The 24,728-nt window shown below is 40.5% G+C and overlaps 1 protein-coding gene across 2 annotated transcripts in view; it reads left to right on the top strand.

The window, feature by feature from the left end:
- The first annotated feature begins 1,194 nt into the window (after positions 1 to 1,194).
- THOC7 (THO complex subunit 7) overlaps positions 1,195 to 24,728 on the top strand; it is a 30,015-nt gene continuing 6,481 nt past the window's right edge. Inside the window, exon 1 of one of the 2 annotated variants that reach the window (XM_021674932.2) lies at positions 1,195 to 1,247. In XM_021674932.2, coding sequence (XP_021530607.2) covers positions 1,229 to 1,247 — 19 coding nt within the window. In that variant the 5' untranslated portion in view covers positions 1,195 to 1,228. Of the gene's footprint in view, positions 1,248 to 6,708; positions 6,724 to 24,728 lie in introns of those variants that run through there. The other variant, XM_064367307.1, reaches the window with a different exon arrangement.

The raw sequence follows: 24,728 nt of genomic DNA, 5'->3' as shown, positions 1-24,728 counted from the left end.
TGGAAAACAATGATATGGCTTAATAAAATAACAAACCTGGGTTCAAGACTTGATCCTGGTGCTAACCATATCTAACCCATTGGAGGTCAAATCAGCTGTATTGGTGTCTGTTTCCTCATCCACCTCTCATCACCTAAACGTTGCCATGTACAAGAGAACTATCGAAGTTGAATCAAAGTGACTTTCAGAAAGAGATGCCAATATAATTTGCAGTGTGCCCCAGACAACTACACACAAGGCAACGTTTCTCATTGAGTACCCCCGCCCCCCACTTTCAACTTCCCCTTAAGAAAGGGACAGTTGCATAGACATTTTTTGAAAATCAAAGAGAAAAATAAATAAAAGCACCCCATCATGATCACCGACGAGATCCCGACTCTGTGGGGGAAATTGGGTGCCGGGTGAGGACGATGGGCACACGCCCCCGGTCGCTCCGCGAACTCCTCCCGGAGGTCGCCAAGTTTCTCTTTCACCCTTTTTCCCTCACCCGCCGAGCCCAGGAAGGAAAGGGGCGGCCGCAGGGGCCAGAACCGCGCGACCTGGAACCCAGGGCCTTTTTGATTACCGGTCGCGCCCCGCGCAAGTGCAGGCGTTCGAGACCCGCCCCGGCGCGCGTGGACGCCAACTTCGCGGGGACCCCCAGCGAAGCGCCCCCTCGGTCCCCCTAGTCCCGTGTCTCCCGGGCTCAGCCGGATCCGAGCGTCCCCGTCACCCTCCCCACCCCCCAGTGGAGCGAGCCCACCCCTAGCGGCGTCAGCCCAGATGGGACGGCGGAGCCGCAGTCACCTTCCCGAGGAAGGAGCGGGGACCCCGACTCCGGGCGGCCCGCAGCCCTCGCAGCCCTGGCGGCGTCCAGGCGAGCTCACCTGGCGGCTGGCGGCGGCCTCTGGGGCGGCCTCTGGGCGTGGGCCGGGCGTGGGCGGCAAGGGGGGCGGCGGGGGCCCGGACTGCAGCCGGGGCCGCCGCCGGCCGCCTAGCCTCGCCCCGACTCGCGCTGGCCGCGGCCGCCCCCGGGAAGTACCGGGAGCGCGGGGAGCGCGGGTCCCGCGGCGGCGGCGGCGGCGGCGGCGGCGGCGCGGCGCGGCGCGGCTCAGGCGTCGGAGCGGGCGGCCGCGGGCGCCGCTGCCTCCTCCTCCATGGCTGTTTACCCGGCTGCATTGTGGGAGTTTGACCTCCGCCGCCGCCAACCGCCGCCTCAGCTTGCGCCGCCGCCGCCGCCGCGCACGCCATGGGAGCCGTGACTGACGGTGAGGCCCCGCTCGCCGCCACCCGCGTCCGCTGCACGGCCCGCTCGGCCTCCCCCGAGACCCCTGGCCTCCCAGGCCGCTTCCGGGAGCCCCTCGGCCTCCCCGGCTGCTTCGCCCGAGCGCTTCGGCCTTCCCGACCTCTCCCCGGAGCCCCGGGCCTCCCTGGCCGCTTCCCCCGAGTCCTTCTTCCTCTCGTCGGAGCCTGAGCGCCCCTCGGAGGCCCTCGGCATCCCCCGCCCGCTCTCCCGGAGTCGGCGCCCCGCTGTAGGGTGTGCCGGCAGCGTGGTCGGAAGGCTGGCAACACACGTGGGTGGCCGAGACGGCTAGAAGCGATGCAAGGGCGGGCGGGACCGGAGAGAACCCGGGTTTGTCTAGGGATGCGGTGAGGGCCCAGGAGCCGCGAAGGGTGGGCAGTGGTGCCGGGCTTGGGGCTGGGGGCTCGGAAGGTTTGTGGAGGGCTAGGAGGGAGTGGCAGCTCCAAAGATGGGGCGGGAGTTTCAGGACTCATGTACAGGGGTTGTCAGGATACAGAGCGTGACACCTGGAGGGGTCCTGGGGCATATTGGGAAGGGCTCACAGACAATGGAGGGAATTGCGATGAGGCCTTGAACTGCGAGTGGATTGTGGGTGAGAAGAAGGAGCGAGGAATTATTTATAAAAGGAATAGATCCGAGGGTAATCAGGAAGTGTACCTGGGAGATTTATGGGGAGTAAAGAGGAGCCTGTATAGGGATGAGACCATCTAGGACGATAAAAGGTAGGGGTGTGTGGGTGGGGGTGTGTGTGTGTTGGGGAGGGTGATTTGTCAGATGGAATGGATTTAGAGGAGCAAAGGCTGGGTTTGTGGACAGTCTAAGGGAGATGGTCTATGGACTGAGAGCAGAAATAAAGTGACACTTTGGGGAAGAGGAAAAGGGCATGTTTGGCAACTGGAGGGAGAACCTACAAGGTATCTGGTTAGGGAGGAGGGAGGTCCTTTGGTATCTGGAAAGGGAAGATCTAGGGCTCTTGAGTGTTTTTGAGGAGAAGGTAACCAGTAACTGTAAATGCCTGTGGAGAGGCCACTTCTGAAGAGTTGAAGACCACTTTGGTCTCCACATTAAAGGGCCTGGCTATGGGAAGAACAGTGATAGGCCTAAATATGCAGACTGATAAAGAGTGGTGGAGGTGGGAGGCTACTAAAGACCCAGGAACTTCATGTGAACTTTCAGCTTTGCTTCATTCCAGTTTCATTAGTAGATATTTATCCTTCTAGGACCAGGCTTTGGGATTACAACCCAGAACCAACGAACAAGAGCTTTTCCCTCTCTCACATTTCAGTCTGGCAGGAAAGAAACATTGCCTAATTAATTTTAAGAGTGACAAATATTACCACAAGGAAGTGCAAGGTTGGGAACTGTAGGAACATGTAACAAAGATTGTTTATCCAATCAATGGAGATGAGAAAGCCTCCCCCAAAAAGTTAATCTCATTTTTGAAGAATAAGTAGATGTTGGACTGGTGTTCTGGGTTGGAAGCCACTTGGACAAAGGCCCCAAGATGTTGGAAGAACTCAAAGCTGACGGGTATTGCTAGAATTTAGAAAGTTATGAGCCAGAGATTTCTAAGGGCAATGGGAAGCCATTAAAAGTTTTTAACATTGGTGTGGGTGGTGTTAATCGGATTAGCATTAAAACACACACATGGCCGGGCACAGTGGCTCAAGTCTGTAATCCCAGCACTTTGGGAGGCCAAGGCAGTTGGATCTCTTGAGCTCAGGAGTTCAGGACCAGCCTGGGCAACTTAGTGAGACCCCATGTCTACAAATACAAAAAAAATTAGTCTGGCACAGTGGCACACACCTGTAGTCCCAGGACTTGGGAGGCTGAGGAAAGAGGATCACTTGAGCCTGGGAGGTCTACACTGCAGTGAGCCAAGGTCATGCCAGTGCACTCCAGTCTGGGTGACAAAGTGAGATCCTGTCTCAAATAAAACAAACAAAAGCATGCATACCCCTGTCTCTGCTATGTGTAGAATGATGAGTGGAAGAGAAAATGAGAAGCTAAGTTTCCTCCCCGCTTACTAACGTTTACATAGTGTTATCAGGTAGTGTTCTAATTGTTATCCCCATTTTACAGATGAAACCGAGACATAGGTTAGCTTGCCCAAGGTCGCACAGATAGTAAGTTATAGAGGGTCAAAGGCAGGAGTCCACTTGCATAGTTCCTGCCCTTCCCTGTTATGCATCCTGTGTCTGCTAGTTCTGCAGTGGCCCTGGTGAGTGACAATAAGGACTCTGACCTAGTAGGAATGCAGAGAAGTGGACAGGTGGGAGGGAAATGTGTGCGGTAGAATGTCAGGACTTTAGGTACTGAATGGATGGGAAGTGAGGAGGAGTTTAGGATGATCCCAGATTTTTGACTTCACTGTGTGCCTGTTAGTGCTACTTTTTTACTTATTGAGAGAGAGATGTCCAAAGGAGCGATAGGCTTTGTCACATGGGAAATAGGGATAGAAGATGAGTTCTAAAGTACTGAGTGCAGCCAAGTGTCCCCCGCCCCCACGTCCTTAGAGGCCACAGGAGTCTCAATCCTGCCACTCACAGACTGTCTCAGTCTCCATCTCTGAAAAGAGGTAATAATAAAATCCATGTCAGAGGATTGTTTTGAGGACTGAACACACAAAAGTTGTAAAGGGCTTTGCATCGAGTCCAACACATAAAAATTAACGTTCAGTAAATATTATTAAATATCAGAGTTGTTACTAATCTGTCTTCCACTTTCCTTTGATGTGGACTGTGCTTTCTCTCTTAATCTGCACAGGTTCCCTTTTCTTGCCTTTTCAGGTGACAGCTCACTTATTCCTCAAGACCCACGTCAAAAATCCCTTCTCTTTCCTAGAAGTAATTGACCCCTCTGCCTATTAGTCATATTATTTTATGCATAGTTAGTGCTGCTGTTGCCCTCAATACATTATTTATATGCCTTATGCTAGAAAACATTTAAGGCCGTTCACCTTAATGAGAAAACATAAAAATTAAACAGATTAGTTAGCAAGACATAAAGAACATTGAGATTAGGAAAAATAAAGCGAATTCAGATGTGGGGTGATCCTCAAAATGCAAGAATATAAAGTCTAATACATTAATTCACCAAAAAGTGACCTATTTCTCCAGTAGGTCATGCCGAGAGGCAGGACCTGGTCTACTCTGATCTAGTGTTCATGAGAGAAGGCATCATCTTTAGATGCCCAGGAAAAGCAGGGGTTTTTTTCTGATTTTAACTAGAGGAAAAGCTTATCATTGAGGTCCTTATGAATGAAAGCCAGTGTCATATCCTTAACCTCTTTTCAGCACTGAAGATCATAGAGCTGTTTTGTAGCACATCCCTTGCTAGGTAAAAGAAAACTAAATCATAATTTAGAAAGACATTCTAAAGCCATTAGAGGCTCGGTGTGGTAGCTCACACCTGTAATCAATCTTAGCACTTTGGGAGGCTAAGGCTGGAGGACCACATGAGCACAGGAGTTTGTGACCAGCCTAAGCAACATAGCGAGACCTCATCTCTACTAAAAAAATTTTTAAATTAGCCAGATGTGTGTGGTGGTGTGCATCTGTAGTCTCAGCTATTCATCTCTACTAAAAAATTTTTTTTAATTAGCCAGGTGGAGTGGCACATACCTGTAGGTAGTCCCAGCTACTCAGGAAGCTGAAGAGGGAGTATCACTTGAGCCCAGGAGTTTGAGGTTGCAATGAGCCATGATTGCACCACTGCACTCCAGCCTGTCAACAGAGCTAGACCCTGTCTAGAAATAAAACCAATGGACAATGTGGCTTAGGTGGGTAGTGGGTAACTCTGCTGATCTGGCATAATTCAAATCAAGGTTTTTTGGTTGTTTAAGAATAGCTAGACCATAAAGACAAACTACACCTTCTTCAGACCATCCTCTATAAACATGGTTTTCGTCAGCTGAGATCAAGCTGAAATGAGTAGTATGTGTGATGAGTAAACAAGTATTTATTGCATACCTTCTAGGAACAATCCAAGGTCCTGGCTACTTTGCAATAAACTAGACAGAGGAGGGCCCTGGCCCCTGCTTCACGGAAAGAAGCCATAGTGTACAATCAAATAAGTAAATAAGATAATTTCTGAAAAGGAATGTAATTAAGTTCTGAGAATGAACTTGACAGAATGAGGACAGAGAGTAATGGGGGAGGGCAGTGAGACCTGACAAGTTCAACCACATGAAGAGCCCACGAAAGTATTCCAGATACAGACAACAACTAGTGCAAAGGCCTGAGGTGAAAACAAGCTCTGCGCCCTTTAGGAGAAGATGAGGAAAGCCAGTGGTCTGGATCTAGGAACAGGACTGCATCCAGGTGGGCCAAGAGGAGTGTGATGCAAAAGGACTAAAAGGGAGCTCAAGAGGAGCATTGCAGGCTTTGGAAAGGAGACTGAATTGTCCCTTGTGGGCATTTAGAAACAATTGCAGGATTGTAAGCAGGAGAGTTAGTGATCCAATTAATCTTTTAGATCATTCTGAGTTGCATTAAAAAAATGGATTCTAGGAAGACAAAAATGGAAACAGAGAGCTCAATACAAAGTATTCTAGATAACAGAAGTATGAGCTTGGATTAGAGCAATGTTATTGTAGAAGGTAGAAGTGGATGCTCTCGATACCTCATTCATCCTCCTGGAAAGCTCTTGGACAAGTACCAGTACCTGTCCATTGAACTTACATGAGGGCCAAAGTCTGTTACAAATTTGAGGTTCCTGTATCACTGTGCCTTCATGTAATCCATTCCTCTGGGTCCGCATATCCAGTTGGACTGGGAGCCCTCGAAGAAGCAGCGCTTTATTTCCTGCACTCAGTTTAAGGAACTGCCCTGCCTTAGAGGGAAGGAAAGGTCTACTGTATCACTATCTACAGCTACTAGACTGGTTATTTTCACCCCTACTGCCATGTTATAGGTGAAAAAGTGGAGATCTTTGGAAGTTAGTAACTTTCAGTCACACAGCTAGTTTGTGACAAAGCATTTTTTCTCTCCTTCCCTTGTTGACACTAGCATTTTGGCTAACTGAAAAACAGTTTGGTTGTTGTCACTGTTAATTTAAACCATGCTAACTGTTTGTATTTTGTATGTGTAAATTTAAAGGGTGTTAAATATTGTTAGTACCCTGATAGAAATCATTTCAGAAGCACTTTTTGCAGTTCAGAGAACATTAGGTAGATATATTCATATGCCAGAGCAACAGATGAGAGATGGAGAAAGGGGTTGGGGTGGAATGTGGCTCTATATTCCATTTAATAGAGCTTGCTGGTTTTGACAGTAGCTTTTTTTTTTTTTTTAACTAGGAAAGTATATGCATGAATATAGACTTGTTGGACTTTGAAATAATGGTTTTTAATATTGCCTACGAACGATATGACAGAATAATGGAGCTGCACAATGACTTTCTAATAATGTAATTGTATATATTTTTCTGTGAATGCAGAGGTGAGTAGTTAAGTCATCTGTAAAAGGAAGATAATAGTACACACTTTATAGAGTTGTTTCAAGGATGAAACATGATAATATACGTAAAGCACTTTGAAGTTGAGTGACCATTTAATTTATTGTGTAAACCAGGACACTTTTCAGAGTGAAAGGAAACTTAGGATGTGTGGTCACCAACTAAGATTACATAAATGCTGTATAAGTGTTTGCTGCTGCTGTTACTCCTATTTCACTTGCTGATCCAGTGTTAATTAGACATTTGTGGGCACAGGGTTCATTTGTTTTTGGTTTTTTTTGTTTTTTTGTTCATGAGTGCCATTGGATTTGCCCACTTTATTTCATCCTCTGTGGCCCCAGCACAGGGATAACTGCTGCAGTTAAACTATTAAATGACGTTTCCTTAGCCAAGATGATTGGTTTTGCAAAGCAAGATTGACATTTCACCTTGACTTTATTAACACTATAAACATTTAGGCAAGCAGAGGGAAAAGACAAAGGACCTCAACTTGATGTTTTGCTTTTCTTTTCCTTTCAAAATTTAAAATTTAATTTTGGTTTAAGTAATTTGCCTTGGCATCAGCAATTTATGTAGAGCGGTCTCCAGTATACTATGAGAGGTTAATATTTACATGGAGGAATCAAACCCTCTTACTTATGATTCCTTCCATCCACCTTTTTATGTGTGTTCTTAATGTTGTTGACCTTAAAAATTGTTTTAATGATTTTGGGCTTTTTGAAAGGAGGGACCAGGTGTTATTTTACTATAAGGAATGTAACACAATGGACTAAGATATGTAATTCATCTTAATAACATGAGCTGTGGTGGTCTAACAATAAATCTTACAGAAATCTCCATAAGCATTGTTTTTACATGGCTTTAGTCTCTCTTCTTGTTCATTTAAATAGGTCAAGTCAGGCCAGTTTTCTTTTTTGTTGTTAACACATCATAACTTTATTTAATAACAGAGTAGCATTTTTAATACAGAAAAAAAATGAAGTATCTGAGAATGATAAATAAGTTTACCACTCAGTTAACCACTGTTCCTACTTCGGAAAAAAAGTAATACATGTCAGTAAATTCAAGAAGAAATGCACAATATGAAAAATGCAAACCTTCCCCTCTTTACCTTCCACAATAATCCCTCTCCCTAAATGATTTTTAATGCCTATAAAAGGTAAAAGTATCTTCTCTGGAGCCTGACTCCTGAGTTTGAGTTCCATTTCTATTCCTTACTTCCTGTGACATTGAATTTTTGGCAAGATGCTTTTTCCTTGGTCAAATAGGGATAAGAATATCTATAATGCTATTGTGTGAATTAAGTGTATTTATATGTGAAAAGCATCTAAAACAATACTTAGCATATTTAAGTGTTATATATCTGTTGCCTAGTATACCTGTATGTATATATGCTTGAAAATTTTATATAACCATTTACATACTGGTCTGTATTCAACTTTTATATACCCATAAAAATTTTTTAATGATATAGTAGGTGCATATGTTTATGGGGTACATGAGATATTTTGATACATGCATACAATGCAAAATAATCATAGCGTAGTAGACAGGATACCCATCCTCTTCAAGCATTTATGATTTCTTTGTTATAAACATTCTAGTTATGCTTTTTTAGTTAGTATAAAATGTGAAATAAATTATTGTTGACTGTAATCATCCTATTGTGCTATCAAATGCTAGATCCTATTCTCTCTATGTAGCTATATTTTTGTACCCATTAAGCATCTCTTCTCGCCTGCCACCACACACCCCACTACCCTTCCCAGCCTCTGGTAGCCATCTCTGCTGTCTACTTCCATGAGTTCAATTGTTTTAATTTTTAGCTTATCATGGAGCTCTTCTGAATATAGATCTACCTTATTCTTTTATATCAGCGTTTATAGTCTATTAATTTTTTAAACAAATCCTCTATTGGATTTAGTTTGTTTTCAGTTTTTTACTCTTCCAAACAGTGTTACAATGGAGATATTTGCGTAGATATTTTTGTATACTTGTGAGAATACTTTCTAAAAGATAAGTTAAAAGGTATATATGTCTTTAATTTTGGTATATCTTGCTATCTTGCCTTAGTATTAGTAGCCAGCTGCTTTTCCCACTATAATTCTGTCTGAAATTGTTATCCTTTCCTGTGGCTTTCAGTTTAACACCTACAGAATTTTTTGCCAAACTGCATTTAGAAAGGAAATGCTAATCCTCACTGGTAGATCACAGGATTACTAGTTCACAGAGGCAGGTGAGATTGCAGCCCTTTCTCAAATGGAGCCATATTTGACCTGTAATTTAGCCTTAGCAGGGAGTTACATAACAGTGATGCTATTGCCACTGGTTATCAAGCCTTGACCTGTCTCTAAAGTTGTTTTTTAATCAAGGTTTTAATGGCAAATATAGGGAAAGAACAATTATGAATTTTGAAAGGAATATTAGTCTAGATTTATGAGAAACTGCCTGTTTTATGCTAAAATGAGAGCACAGCTAAAATGGCTGTGTCATCTGACCAGAGGCCTGAAAATCTAGAGTTGCTCTAGTAACTATAAAGGAGTCATTTCTTCCTGCCTTTATGTTTATGAAAAATAGAGTTTTAAAATCTAACTTCTTGAAAGGACTTTTTGAGGCTTAGTGTCTTGAGTAATTTTGTATTTCTTCTGGGTATATGTTGGCATATATGTATTCCATTTTGCAGGTAAATATTTACATTTCAGTATCAATGTGTCATTACTGATTTTAAACTGATTTTGAAAGACAGAGATTTTGTATGTGCAATTATGGTACAACATATAACCAAATCCAGTAGGAAGTCATAAGTTCTAGAATTGTGATAATAGTCTACTGTTAAACCAAACCTGTTTTTTATGTCTTCAGTGGTTAACATTTCATATTGGATATGAAGCATTTTGATGAGCAAATATTTATCTCATGCCCCTGCCTAGTAGACAGTATACACTAGACAATATGTGGTCATATTACTTATATGAGAAGTTAATTGCTGACTCCTTTTCTTGACTCAGATTCACACTCCTCAGTCTTTCCAGGAGCTATATGGATGGTATTATCCAGCCATCGTCCTTGAAGCCTAAAGCCAGGTGGAAAACCACCACCCTCACAGCAGGTGTCAAGTATTTTGGTTTAGAAACTCTTTCCAGATGATGTTGATCCTCATAGTAAAGAAAGTAATTATGACAACTAAGGAGTGATGTTGATAACATCAATAAAATAACAAAAATAAAATCTGCTAAGCCATCTTTACTGTTTTTATAGGATAGACCAAAGCCCACCAGAATTACTAATGTAGGCATTCAAATTGCTTTCAGAGGGTTTCAAGCATGATAATTTGTGAAGTCAATGTGTATAGTAAACAAAACATGTTTTCAGTGTGTTCAGTGTGGAGCTAATTGATAAGGTGTCATTAAAAATAATAATGCTCATGCCATTTGTGTAGGAGCTACCAGCAGCAGGCCATCTTTAAATTTAAAAAGAACAAGGGCTGTTCTCAAACTAAGAGCTTACTTTTTTTATTTTGTTGCTGTTGGAGCTATGCTCTGCACTTTATACATGTTATTTCAGTAATTCTTGTCCACAGAGTTTCTAGGCAGCAATTGTTTATGCACAGTTTAATCTAGAAACACAATGATCTTCCCAGTAAGTTTGAGACAGAAGCAAATTTGTAAGGAATCCTAACTGGGCAAAACTTCCTATGTATGAATGCTTAATATGTATCTACATAGATATGTCTATAGATAAATCTTCAACATTTACTCTGACTTTTATAGGATGATACAAGTTGTGAATTTTATTTATCAATTCAGTCAGGTTCATGTGATTGATTCATGCTCTGTTTGATCTTCATTAGCAGTTTTACAAACCCATCAGATTTGTAAACCAAAAGTAACTGAGACAAGTTTTAATCAATTTAGGAGTTTATTTTGCCAAGGTTAAAGATATGCCCATGACACAGCCTCAGGAGGTCCTGAGAACATGCCAATGAGTTACAGCTGATTTTATACATTTTAGGGGGACAGAAGTTACAGGCAGACATCAATGAATGCATGTAAAATGACCATTGGTTCAGTACAGAAAGGCAGGACAACTCAAAGGTAGGGGATGGGGAAGCCATCCAGTTCACAGGTGGAGTTAATTTTCTGATTGGCAATTGGTTGAGTTATGTTATTATCTGAAGACCTGCAATCAATAGAAAGGAATTTCTGGGTTAAAATAAGGGATCGTGGAGGCCAAGGTTCTTATACAGATGAAACATCCAGAGAGCAGGCTTCCTGGAGGATAGATGGTAAATATTTCTTACCAGATTTAAAAAGGTGCCAGACTCTAGTTAATCTCTCCTGGATCAGGAGAAAGCCTAGAAAGGGAAAGGGATTCTCCACAGAATGTATGTTTTCCCCACAAGATAACTTTGCAGGGCCATTTTAAAATCCATAAAAGAAATATATTTTGGAGTAAAATACTTCAATTTCTTTCAATGTCTGCTGTCTGTCATGTATTGTATCTTATTGGTACAAAGAGTTGGTTTGGTCAGTCTTAAGATTTCTGTTTTAATGTTCATGCTGGTCAATTGTGCCTGAATTCTAGAAGGAAGGTATAATGAGGCATTCTGATCCTACCTCCATTCCCATCATGGCCTGAACTAGTTTTTCAGGTTTACTTTGGAAAACCCTTGGCCTATTAAATGAGGGTAAGGGGGGCCCATTCAATTGGCTGTAGAGCTAAGAATTTTGTTTTTGGTTTACAGTTTCTTCATTAAAGTTTTAGAAATGTTGTCCAATGATATAAAATAAAAGTTATGTCAGAGTTTCTTTCTTTTTTTTTTTTTTTTTGAGACAGAGTCTCACTCTGTTGCCCAGGATGGAGTACAGTGGCATGATCTTGGCTCACTGTAGCCTCCACATCCTGGGTTCAAGCAGTTCTCTTGCCTCAGCCTCCTGAGTCGCTGGGATTACAGGCACGCAACTCCATACCTGGCCAATTTTTGTATTTTTAGTGGAAACAGCGTTTTGTCTTGTTGGCCAGGCTGGTCTCAACTCCTGACCTCAAGTGATCTGCTCACCTCTGCCTCTCAGAGTGCTGGGATTATAGGCATGAGCCACTGTGCCTGACCTTTTTTTATTCTTCTTGATACAGCTTTTTGAAGACACAGCACTTTTGGATTATAATTGCTTGCAAAAAAGCTTTCATAAAAGGTATTAGAACCAAAACAATTAACTGTGGACAACATAACTTAAGAGCTCATTATAATAATGATGCATTTGACAAGGAAATTTGGTTATTTCTCAACCAAAATTATGACTGATAGCATTTATACCAATACATACCAGATTTATAGGAACTTTTTTTTTTTAATCACAGAGTGGGTGGGAAGCCTGATTTTAGGGGCTTTCCTAGAAATTTTTTTTAGCAGTCATTTTTCCAGCATCCTGGTTGTTTGCACAAATGGCAGTCAATTTTTGGAAACTGCTGTTTTAGGGGTTGCTTATTTGGGGATGCAACCTAGGACAAGCATAAATGTCATTCTGGGTTGTTGGTTGTCATAGAGCTGAAATACTTTGGGAATGGCTTTTGAAAAGGTAATTTGCAGTCTTTTGGGTTTTGCCTGACCCATTAAGTAGATCAGATGGCACTTGTTGGGTACTTGATAGAATTCTCAGGAAACTACCATTCTGCCTCTTTCATCCATGTGGGGCTCCCTAGATAACACCAACATGTGTACTAGTTGGTACAGATAAAGTATCTTGGGGTCAAAAAAAAAAAAGTATCCTGGGGTCATAAGTTACCAGTAAGGCCAGGCACAGTGGCTCATGCCTATAATCCCAGCATTTAGGAGGCCAAGGCAGGTAGATCACCTGAGGTCAGGAGTTCGAGACCAGCCTGGCCAACATGGTCAAACCCCATCTCTGCTAAAAATACAAAAAAATTAGCCGGGCGTGGTGGCATGCGTCTGTAATCCCAGCTAGTCAGGAGGCTGAAGCAGGAAAATTGCTTGAACCCGGGAGGTGGAGGTTGCAGTGAGCAGAAATAGTACCACTGCCCTCCAGTCTGGGCAACAAGAGCAAAACTTCATCTTAAAAAAATAAAGAAATTAAAATTTTTTAAAAGTAAGTTACCAGTAAGACCCTGAATTCTTCACAAAACTTGTAACATTCTTCTCTAGGTTTAGGAAAATCTTGTAGCCCTGAAGTCCATTTTTGTCCAGGGAGTGCAAGTCACTTGGGGATTATCTTCTGATTTTTCAGATGATTCTCTCATAAGGAAACTGTTTAACTGCTTTTTTCAGGGAAGAAAGGCAATTCAGACAAAGTTAGCAGACTGGATATTTAGGAGTAGATTTTAATATTCAGGCAAAGTAAGTGGGGGCAGAGGGGGCGCAGTAGGAGTCATATCAGTTTTTACCATCCTTGGTAAGGGAGTGTCTTGCATTTCCAACTTTTCATTAATTAGCTCTTTACAGTGAATCTTTTTTGTTGTTTTGTTTTGTTTTGAGACCAAGTCTTGCTCTGTTGCCCAGGTTGGAGTGTAATGGTGCAATCTTGGCTGGCTGCAACCTCTGCCTGCCAGATTCAAGCGATTCTCCCGCATCAGCCTTTCAAGTAGCTGGTATTACAGGCATACACCACAATGCCTAGCTAATTTTTGTATTTTTAGTAGAGACGGGGTTTCGCCATGTTGGCCAGGCTGGTCTCTAACTCCTGACTTCAGTGATCCACCCACCTCGGCCTCCCAAAGTGCTGGGATTACAGACATGAGCCTCCACGCCAGGCCATTACAGTGAGTCTTTTTAAAACATGATTTTAGAGCACTGTTGTCTCTTTGAGCCTTCTGAATGCCGATAAGAATTCTGTTCTCGCTGCCTAATTTGGGATGCTCGAGGTTTAAGTGCACTTCTTAGATGAATAGTCTTTTTCATCTGGAACATTCCATGTAATGGCATTATAATTCTGAATTATCTTTTGTAAGATTTTGCCATTTGTAAATATTTGTAGCTTTCAGAACCAGAAACCTTATACGCAAAAAAGTCAGATTGGCCAGAAGGCGGAGTACTCAGATCTTTAGAAATTAAGGAAACCATTTTATGTTGGATATTGGGTCTTTCAAACCCAAAATGGCTTTGGCTTTGAGATCACCTTGACCAACTTAGCTAATGACTTTTCAATTTCTGTCTTTTTTGTCTGACTCAGTCAGATGCCTGAGGCCTCCCTCATCTAAACATGTAAGAAAAAAGAACACACATACCTATGAATTCCAAAAGCCAGAGTTCATGCCCCTCTCCACCCCTTGGTAATAACCACTTACCGTGACTGCTGTCGGTTACCTTTACTACTGCAGCCCTGTATGTTAACCACAAAGACTGTAACCCACATTTCGCTCTGGCCATATGCTGGTCGTCTATGGGATGCAACCCATATTTCTGTCCAGCCACATTCTTCAGGGTTTGACTCAAGCCTTTTATAGCATCATGCAAGAGATATCACCAGAGTGGAAGCCAAAAAAATATAGCCCTTACCAGTGACTTGTCAGCCACTATGAACCCAAAAGTCATGTGCCCTGCCACAGCAACAAACTAACCCTAAGTACCCCAAAGTCAAATGCTCTCTCACAGCACAAACTAACCTTGATACCCCCAAAGCCAAAGATATCAAGGAGCTTAAATGCTTAAGAGAGCAGAGCTCAGATCTGAGAGGGACTTAACAACCCTCAGGGCTTCGTGAAGGAGGCAATGCCCCCCACCCCCCAAAAAAGAAGGTTAGCATCACCTTTTCCTGTGTTCCTCAAGGAGTCTCAGGTCATCAGCTATCTCCGGGCCCTTTTGTGGACATCTGTCAAAAGACAAAATTACAACAAATTTAGTTTAAAGATTTCAGTTTTCTTTATGATTGTAGACTTGGGCAACACTTCATTTCATGAAATAGAGTATGTGGCCCAGCCTCAAAGATCTTCAGAATGCCTTTAGGGTCTTTTTCTCATTGCCTTGATTAGTAACAACTGGTTTCCTTCTACGCATACTAATCTATTTAGCAAACAGTTGCTTGGCTGCACCCTTAGTATTCTCTAACACAATTTTTCTTTTTTTTTTTTTGCCGTAAGTTTACAAAAGAAATTAAAGGTCTTGTCAAAAAAAAAACCAAAAAACAAAAAACAAAAAACTAGGCTAACAGAAAGGCCCAATACAATAGTATTAATTTGATTCTATGATTGTAATACTGTTTCAAATAAACTATCTTCATAGACCTCAGTATAAATTTACTTAAAGTGTGTGTGTGAGAAAGAGACAGATCTAGTTTATCATGTCATTCCTTACACAATTATGTGAACATTTAATTATATATTATCTTACAAATTAAGTGCTGAAAGTTTTTTCCTCTTCTAGCTTAGGCTGGGACCTGTGAATATATTTTAATAGGAATGCCTAATTTTTAAAAAGCAACCAATTCCTTACAAAACTTAGATAATTCAGGCATTTAATCTGCTACTAAAACGACAAACGAGACATTTAAAAATTAAAGATAATAATTGTTAAAATTCTAATTTTTCTTTTTTTTCTTTTTTTTATTTTTTTTTATTTTTTTATTTTTTTTACAAAGAGAGAGAGAATAGGAAGGAGGAAAAAGGAAGAGAAAGAGAGAGAGAGAATGGGGAGGAGGAAGAAGGAAAAGAAAGAGGGAGAGAGAATGGGAGTATTGCTTTCTTGCTCAGGCTAGAATGCAATTTAGTAATGGGTATTGAAAACCTCTTTTATACTGATAATTATACTTAATGATGTAGTCAGGAAGGAATAAGGGAAGAAGATAACAAACAAACAGCCAACCAATATTTAATTTAAACCTATGAAATGCTATGCGATTACTGAGGAGTGATTTACTTCCAATTATATAGTCACCTTTGGAATAGGTGTGAGGTGGTAATGTATGTTTTGTGTATTTGAAGTGGAGAGTTCTATAAATGTTTATTAAGTTTACTTGTTCCGGGTCTGAGTTCAAGTTCTGAATATCCTTTTTAATTTTCTATCTCGTTGATCTATGGAATCGTTAGCTCTTCTTGTTGCATTGATCCTTTTGCCATTATGTAATGTCCTTCTTTGCCTCTTTTGATCTTTGTTGCTTTAAAGTCTACTTTATCAGAGGCGAGAATTGCATCTCCTGCTTTTTGTTTATTAGTTTATTTTTACTCTCTGTTTGATTGGTACATCTTCCTCCTTCTCTCTGAGTCTTTGTGTATTGTTGCATGTAAGATGGGCCCGGATGCAGCATACCGATGGGTTTTGGCTTTTTATCCAATTAAAATATATATAAGTTTAATACCAGCATTTGATGCTAGCTGGCTGTTTTGCCCATTAGTTGATGTAAATTTTTTATTGTGTTAAAGTTCTTTGCTTTTTGATGTATTTTTGGAAAGGCTGATATTGGTTGTTCCTTTATATGTATAGTGCTTCTTTCAGAAGCTCTTGTAAAGCAGGCCTGGTGGTGGTGAACTCTCTAAGTACTTGTTTGTTCGCAAAAGATTTAATTTTTCCTTCGCTCATAAAGCTTAGTTTGGCTGGATAGGAAATTCTGGGTTGAAAGTTCTTTTCTTTAAGGATGTTAAATATTGGTCCCCACTCTTTTCTGGCTTGTAGGGTTTCTGCTGAGAGATCTGCTGTAAGTCTGATAGGTTTCCCTTTATGGGTAACCTGACCTTTCTCTCTGGCTGCTCTTAGTATTTTCTCCTTCATTTCAACCCTAATAAATCTGGCGATTATGTGCCTTGGGGTTGGTCTTCTTGAAGAATATCTTTGTGGTGTTCTCTGTATTACCTGGAGTTGAATATTACCCTGCCTTGCCAGGTTGGGAAATTTTTCCTGAATGATATCCTGAAGAGTATTTTCCAACTTGGATTCATTCTCTTCATCACATTCAGGTACACCTATCAAACGTAAATTAGGTCTTTTCACATAGTCCCATATTTCCTGGAGACTTTGCTCATTCCTTTTCATCCTTTTTTCTGCATTCTTGTCTTCTCGTTTCATTTCACTGAGCTGGTCCTCAACTTCTGATATCCTTCCTTCTGCTTGATCAATTCGACTGTTTAAACTTGTGCATGCTTCGCGAAGTTCTCGTGTTGTGTTTTTCAGCTCCATCAATTCACTTATATTCCTCTCTAAATTGTCCATTCTCATTAACATTTCGTCAAACCTTTTTTCAAGGTTCTTAGTTTCTTTGCATTGGGTTAGAACAAGTTCTTTTAATTCACAGAAGTTTCTTATCACCCACGTTTTGAAACCTGCTTCTGTTATTGGAACACAGGTGTAATCTATTAAGCCTTGTTCCATTACTGATGAGGAATTGCAATCCCCTGTAGAGGGAGAGGCATTCTGATTTTGAGTATTCTCTACCTTCTTACGCTGGTTTCTTCCCTTCATTATATATTTGTCCGTCTGTCGTCTTTATAATTACCGACTTTCTAACTGGGTCTCTGACGTCCAACTTGTTGATTCCCTGCGCCGAAATCTGAGCAATCCACTGAGCCGGCCAAAACAGCGGTGTTAAGATTGATGGTGCTTTTCTGCCCGGGAATCTCCGGACTCTGCACCAAGAACTGGCGTGCTAAGGCACCAGCAAAACCGCCACGCCGGCCACAAGAGTCGCCCTGGCGACCCGTGGATCTCCTCCACTGGGACTCTCCTGGTCCGTGAGCAACTAATTTTCGTCTGAAAGTGTGGCGTCCTCTCGTTCTTTGCGCTTTCACTGGGAGGTACGTGCCCGAGCTGCTAATCATCAGCCATCTTGGATCTCTCTCCTCCACAATTTTTCATTGTTTGTGTGGCCAGGAAGCAAATTTTCTGATTCTTTTTTTCTGTTTCTTTTTTTATTATAAATTATCTTTAAGTCATTTCTTCCCTTTTGCATCTGACTAAACATAGTTAAAAGGCACACAGCAGCCTGAATGCCTTGCTACTTAGATATTTTTTCTGCTACATATTCTAGTTCATTGCTCTTAAGTTCTGCATTCCATAAAGTCCTAAGACACATACACAGTTCAGCCAAGTTCTTTGCAACTGTAAAACAGCAATGGCTTTTACATTTCTGATAGCATGTTCCCCATTTCCATCTGAGGTCTCATCAAAATGGCCTTTATCATTCATATTTCTACCAACATTGTAATCACATCCACTTAAGGAATCCTTAAGAAGATTTAAGCTCTCCCTAGTTTGAAGTCTTCTGAGCCCTGGCCAAATTGCCTTCAATACTCCATTCACAGCCATATAGGCTGTGCCCAGCATTCGCTTCAAAACTCTTCCAGTTTCTACCCCTTACCCAGGTCCAAAGCCACTTTGCATTTTCAGGTATTTGTTATAGCAACAGCCATACTGCAGGTACAATTTTCCATCTTATTCTGTTTTCCTCTGCTGTAATAGAATACCAGAGAATGGGTAATTTATAAACAATAGAAGTTTGTCTCATGGTTCTAGGGGGTGGGAAATTCAACATCAAAGGGCCAAATATGGTGAGGGCTTTCTTGCTGTGTCATAACATGGCAAAAGGTATCACATGGCAAAGGAGAGTGTGAGATGGAGAAAGGAAATGGAACTGAACTCACCCTTTTATCAGGAGCTCACTCCAAGATTATAAACCTGTTTCCACAATAGCTGCATAAAAGCCCTAATGACCTAATCACCTCTTCAAAGTTCCCCATCTTAATATTCGCACGATGGCAATTAAATTTCCTTCTTTTTTATATATTTATTTTAAACTGACAGTATATATGTAAAGTATATATACATTGTGGAATGGTTAACTAGCTAATTAACAAATGCATTACCTCACAGTTTCATTTTTGTGGTGAGAGCATATAACATTCACTGTTTTTACATTTTCCAAGAATATACTATATTATCATTAACTATAGTCACCTTGCTGTACAATTAGTTAGATCTCTTGAAATTTATTCCCCCTAATTGTAAGTATATATCTTTTGACCACCATTTCCCCAACTCCCTTCTCCCTAGCCACCCCGACCTTTGATAACCACCATCATATTCTCTACTTTTGTGAGACCAATTTTTTTAGATTCCATATATGAATGTGATTATGCATTATTTGTTTCTCTGTGCCTGACTTATTTCACTTAAATGTTCTCCAGGTTCATCCATGTTGAAATGACAGGTTGTCCTCCTTTTTATAATTGATAGTATTTCATTGTGTATGTATGTGTGTGTGTGTGTATGTGTATACACACACATCCACATTTTTTTTTATTCATTCATCTGTTGGTAAACACCTAAGTTGATTCCATACCTTGGCTATTGTGAATAAGGCTGCTATAAATGTTGGAGTACAGATACCTCTTTGACATACTGATTTTACTTCCTTTGGACACATAACCAGTAGTGGGATTGCTGGATCATATAGTAGTTCTATTTTTAATTTAAAAAAGTACTGAAGCCTAGCATAGTGGCTTATGCCTGTAATCCCAGCACTTTGAGAGGCCAAGGTAGGCAGATCATTTGAGGTCAGGAGTTCGAGACTAGCCTGACCAACATGGTGAAACCTCATCTCAACTGAAAATACAAAATTTGCTGGGCATGGTGGCACATGCCTGTATTCCCAGCTTTTCAGAAGGCTGAGGCAGGAGAATTGCTTGAACCCGGGAGACGGAGGTTGCAGTAAACTGAGATCATGCCACTGTACTCCAGCCTGGACAAAAGAGTGAGAAAAAATATAAATATAAATATATATATTTTGGCCAGGCGCAAAGGCTCATGCCTGTAATTCCAGTACTTGGGAGGGTGAGGCATGCGGATCGATTGAGTTCAGGAGTTTGAGACCAGCCTGGGCAGCACGGTGAAACTGTAGTTTCAGCTACTTAGGAGACTGAGGTGGGAGGATGGCTTGAACCCAGTAGCTGGAGGTTGGACAGCATGGTAAAGCTCTGTAGTCACAGCTACTTGAGAGGCTGAGGTAGGAGGATGGCTTGAACCCAGTAGCTGGAGGTTGCAGTGAGCTGAGATCATGCCACTGCACTCCAGCCTGGGTGACAGAGCCAGACCCTGTCTCAAAAAAAAAAAAAAAAAAAAAAAAAAAAAAAAAGGAGTCTGGCTCTGTCACCCAGGCTGGAGTGTAGTGGCACAATCGTAGTTCACAGATGCATCCTCAAACTTCTGGGCTCAAGCACTCCTCCCAAGTAGCTGGAATTACAGGTCCACACCACCAAGCCTGACTTTTTTTTTTTTTTAAGACATAGTGTTACTATGTTACCCAGGCTGGTCTCGAATCAGTCCCCTCACCTCAGCCTCCTGAGTTACCGGGATTGTAGAAATGAGCCACTGTGCCTGGCTCATATTTTTTTCCATTTTGTAAAATTTTAATCTTATTATTTTCAATAGCTTTTGAGGTACAAGTGATTTTTGGTTATATGGATAAATTCTATCAGTGGTGAATTCTGAAATTTTAGTGCGCCTATCACCCATGTAGTACACTACATGTGTAGTGTATTTATACCCAATGTACCTAGTGTAGTTTTTTTTCCCCTCACCCCTTTCCCAACCTCTGCCTTCTGAATCTTCAAAGTCTATTATGTCACTTTTTATGTCTTTGTGTCCTCATAGCTTAGCTCCCATTTATAATGTGAGAACATATGGTATTTGATTTTCCATTCATGAGTTATTTCACTTAGAATAATGACCTCCAGCTCCATCCAGGTTGCTGCAACAGATACTATTTCATTCCTTTTTTTTTTTTTTTTTTTTTTTTTTTTTTTTTTGAGACTGAGTCTTGCTCTGTTGCCCAGGCTGGAGTGCAGTGGCTTGATCTAGGCTTACTGCAATCTCCGCCTAACGTACTGGGTTCAAGCAGTTCTCCTGCCTCAGCCTCCCCAGTAGCTAGGATTACAGGCACACACTACCACACCCAGCTAATTTTTGTATTTTTGGTAGAGACGGGGTTTTGCCAAGTTGGCCAGGCTGGTCTCGAACTCCTGACCTCAGGTGATCCAGCCACCTCAGCCTCCCAAAGTGCTGGGATTATAGGAGTGAGCCACCACGCCCAAACAATTATTTCATTCCTTTTTATGTCTGAGTAGTATTCCATGGTGTATAGATGCTACATTTTCTTCATTCACTCATTGATGTGTGGACACTTAGGTTGTGAATTCTCCAGCTTATATTTTCAGTTTTTTGAGGACTCTCCATCTTTTTCCCATAATAGCTGTACTAGTTTACATTCCCACCAATAGTATATAAGACTGCCTTCTTCACATCCTCACCAACACTTATTATTGTTTACCTTTTTGCTAGTAGCCTCTCTCAGTGGGGTGAGGCAGTATCTCATTGTAGTTTTAATTTGCATTTCCCTGATTAGTAATGTTTATAATTTTTTCATATACCTCTTGGCCATTTGTATGTCTTCTTTTGAGAAGTGTCTGTTCAGGTCATTTTAATGGCAGTTAAATATCGACATGAGTTTTGGAGGGGACATTCAAACCATAGCATCAAACTTTAATCTCTTAGATCTGTTCATATTTTTCCTCTCAGTCAGGGCACTCACTCCTCAGTTTGCTTCAGATGTTGTTTGCCTATTACATGAATGCATTTACATTTGAAATCTCCAATTGTCAATATAGTTGGAGGTCTAGGCATATAGGAAGAAAATGGCATTTTTTGGAGACTTGAGAGGAACACAAATAAGACTAGCAAAGGAACTGTTGAATAGCACCGGTGCCACCAGATTCACCCACTAGATGCTTCCTTTTAATAAAGTTAAAATGTTTGTAGTAAGAAAATTCTATTAATATTTATTTTCTGCATTTTAATCTCTTCAATGACTGTTTTTTTGTTTGTTTGTTTGTTTTTTGTTTTTTTGAGATGGAATCTTGCTCTGTCGCCCAGGCTGGAGTGCAATGGCACGATCTCTGCTCACTGCAACATCCGCCTCCTGGGTTCAAGCAATTCTCCTGTCTCAGCCTCCCAAGTAGCCAGGATTACAGGCACCTGCCACCATACCCAACTAATTTTTTATATTTTTAGTAGAGACGGGGTTTCACCGTGTTCGCCAGGCTGGTCTCGAACTCCTGACCTCGTGATCTGCCTGCCTTGGTTAGACACCCAAAGTGCTGGGATTACAGGCATGAGCCCCTGCGCCCAGCCAGGACTGTTTTATTTGTCTCAATCTCTTCAGATAATATTGTTGGTGGTTAAAAAACTGAAAGCATTAGTTTGTATTTTTAAAATGTAAAATTAAAACACTTGATGAATATGTAGCTTGAGCAGTCTGCCAAAGCCATGACTCTGAGAACCAAACCCAATTCTAAAAATGTTTATTTGATGTTATCACAGAATATATTTTAAAACTGGAGCCATCTGCCTTCCAAAGTTTATCTCCACTGCACCTGCACTCAAAAATACTTCTGCCTACACACAGGAACTATTGTTTAAAGATTTTGCTGTTATTTCAGTATGCAGGCTCTCTAGGAATTATTCACACTTTAAAATTTATTTTTGAAAAATAATGAGGCTGGGCACAGTGGCTCACACCTGTAATCCCAGCACTTTGGGAGTCCAAGGCAAGCAGATCATGAGGTCAGGAGATGGAGACCATCCTGGCCAACATGATGAAGATACATCTTTACTAAGATACAAAAAATTAGCTTGACCTGGTGGTGCGCGCCTGTAGTCCCAGCTACTTGGGAAGCAGAGGCAAGGGAATCACTTGAGTGCAGAAGACGGAGACTGCAGTGAGCCAAGGTCACGCCACTGCACTCCAGCCTGACAACAGAGTGAGACTCCATCTCAAAAAATAATAATAATATAATATTTTTAAAAATAATGAATGCATACTGTTAAAAAACAAGAGAAAACCCCAAGTTCTACTAAGACATGCGGGCAAATTATATCTTTTCCCACCTCTATCTGTAGTCTGTTTTACTAGAAATAACCACTATTACAAGTTTCTTGAGGATCCATCCAAGGATAGTCTCTGAATACACACATGCACGTGCACACCCAAAGCCGCCTTTTTTCACACATATGGCAACATATTGTATATGCTTCTCTACACCTGTTTTGTTTTCATTTTACCCAACATATCTAAGGAGAGTTTTCTGGTATCAGTATATATATCTTCACTATTTTTTTGGCTCATACTCTTATATTATGTGAATGTTTTATCATTTAACCAGTTTCTTATTGATGAATAGGTTTGCAATCTTTCTACTACAAACAGGACCACTAAGAACCCCTTTATTTCTGTCTCTGTGCATGGGTGCACTTATATAGGACAAATTTCTAGAATTGGAATTATGGGGTCAGAAAGATATATGCATTTTTAATTTTATTTGTTACTGTTCAGTGGCCCTACAAAGAATTACCAGTTTACATTTTACTAGTGTATAAAAGTGCAGTTTTCTGGCTGGGCACAGTGTCTCACGCTTGTAATCCCAGCACTTGGGGAGGCTGAGGTGGGCAGATTGCAATGTCAGGAGTTCAACCCCATCTCTACTAAAAATACAAAAATTAGCTGGGCATGGTGTCAGGCGCCTGTAGTCCCAGCTGCTCGGGAAGCTGAGGCCGGAGAATTGCTTGAACCCAAGAGGTAGTAGTTGCAGTGAGCTGAGATCGTGCCACTGCACTCTACCCTGGGCGACAGAGTAAGACTGTTTAAAAAAAAAAAGTGCAGTTTTCTAACACCTTTGCCAACAGTTTTATCAGATCTTTTGATTTTTGCTTATCTATTAGGTGAAAAATTATATTTTACTGTGGTTTTAATTTGCCTTGCTCTTGTTATGATCCAGGATCATTTTGTCTGGGTAAGAACACTAGCTCAGGACTGCCAGGCAGATAGATTGGGACCCCGCTTGTTGGTCATCATTGTCATGTACACTGCTTTGTTTTTTTCCTCTTACTCTTTTTCTTGGGGCAAAAGTCAGAAAGTATTGTTTAAAAAAAAATTCTTATGGGGAAAGAAACCTTACAGATAACTATATATATATATAATATATGTAATGTATATAATATGTGTATATATATTACATATAATATTTATATATAATATATATAATATGCATGTATATTATTCATATTTATATTTGTATAAATATATAATATATAAATAATGTATAATATATAATAAATAATATATATTATATATTATAAATTTGTGATATAAATATTTGTAAATTATAATATAAATATATAATATATTTATGTATTTATAATATATGATATATATACTATTTGTTTTGGAAACAGCATCTTGCTTTGTTGCCTATAGGCGCTGGAGTGCAGTGGTGAGATCATGCCTCACTGCAGCCTTGATCTCCCAGGCTCAAGTGATCCTCCTTCCTCAGCCTCCCAAGTAACTGGGCCTAATAGGCACATGCCACTACACCCAGCTAATTTTTATTTTTTGTAGAGTCAGAGTCTTACTGTGTTGCTCAGGCTGGTCTGGAACTCCTGGGCTCAAGCGATACTCCTACCTCAGCCTCCCAAACTGTTGAGGTTACAGGCATAAGCCACCACACCCAGCCTTAGTTATTGCATGACTTATGTTTATTTAACAAATTATATGTTTATTTAACAAATTCATTCCTTTTTGTTTATGTTTATTTAACAAATTATATGTTTATTTATTTATATGTTAAATTATATGTTTATTTAACAAATTAATTCCTTTTTCCCTGACCCATTCTTTTTTCCTAGATGTTTATTTAACAAATATATGTTTATTTAACAAATTCATTCCTTTAAATTATATGTTTATTTAAATTATATGTTTATTTATTAAATTATAAATTATATGTTTATTTAACAAATTCATTTTATATGAATTTGTTAAATTATATGTTTATTTAACAAATTCATTTGTTAAATAAATTATATGTTTATTTAACAAATTATATACATTTTATATTTAATGTTTATTTAACAAATTATTGTTTAAATTATGTTTATTTAACATGTTATATGTTTATATTTATTTAAATTATATGTTTATTTAACAAATAAAATTATGTG

Source organism: Aotus nancymaae, unplaced genomic scaffold (assembly GCF_030222135.1).
Source record: "Aotus nancymaae isolate 86718 unplaced genomic scaffold, 86718_ANA_hifiasm-v0.15.2.pri h1tg000067l, whole genome shotgun sequence".
NCBI lineage: Eukaryota > Metazoa > Chordata > Mammalia > Primates > Aotidae > Aotus > Aotus nancymaae.
The sequence above is the reverse complement of the archived record's forward strand: the minus strand, read 5'-3'. Positions and strand labels throughout refer to the sequence as shown.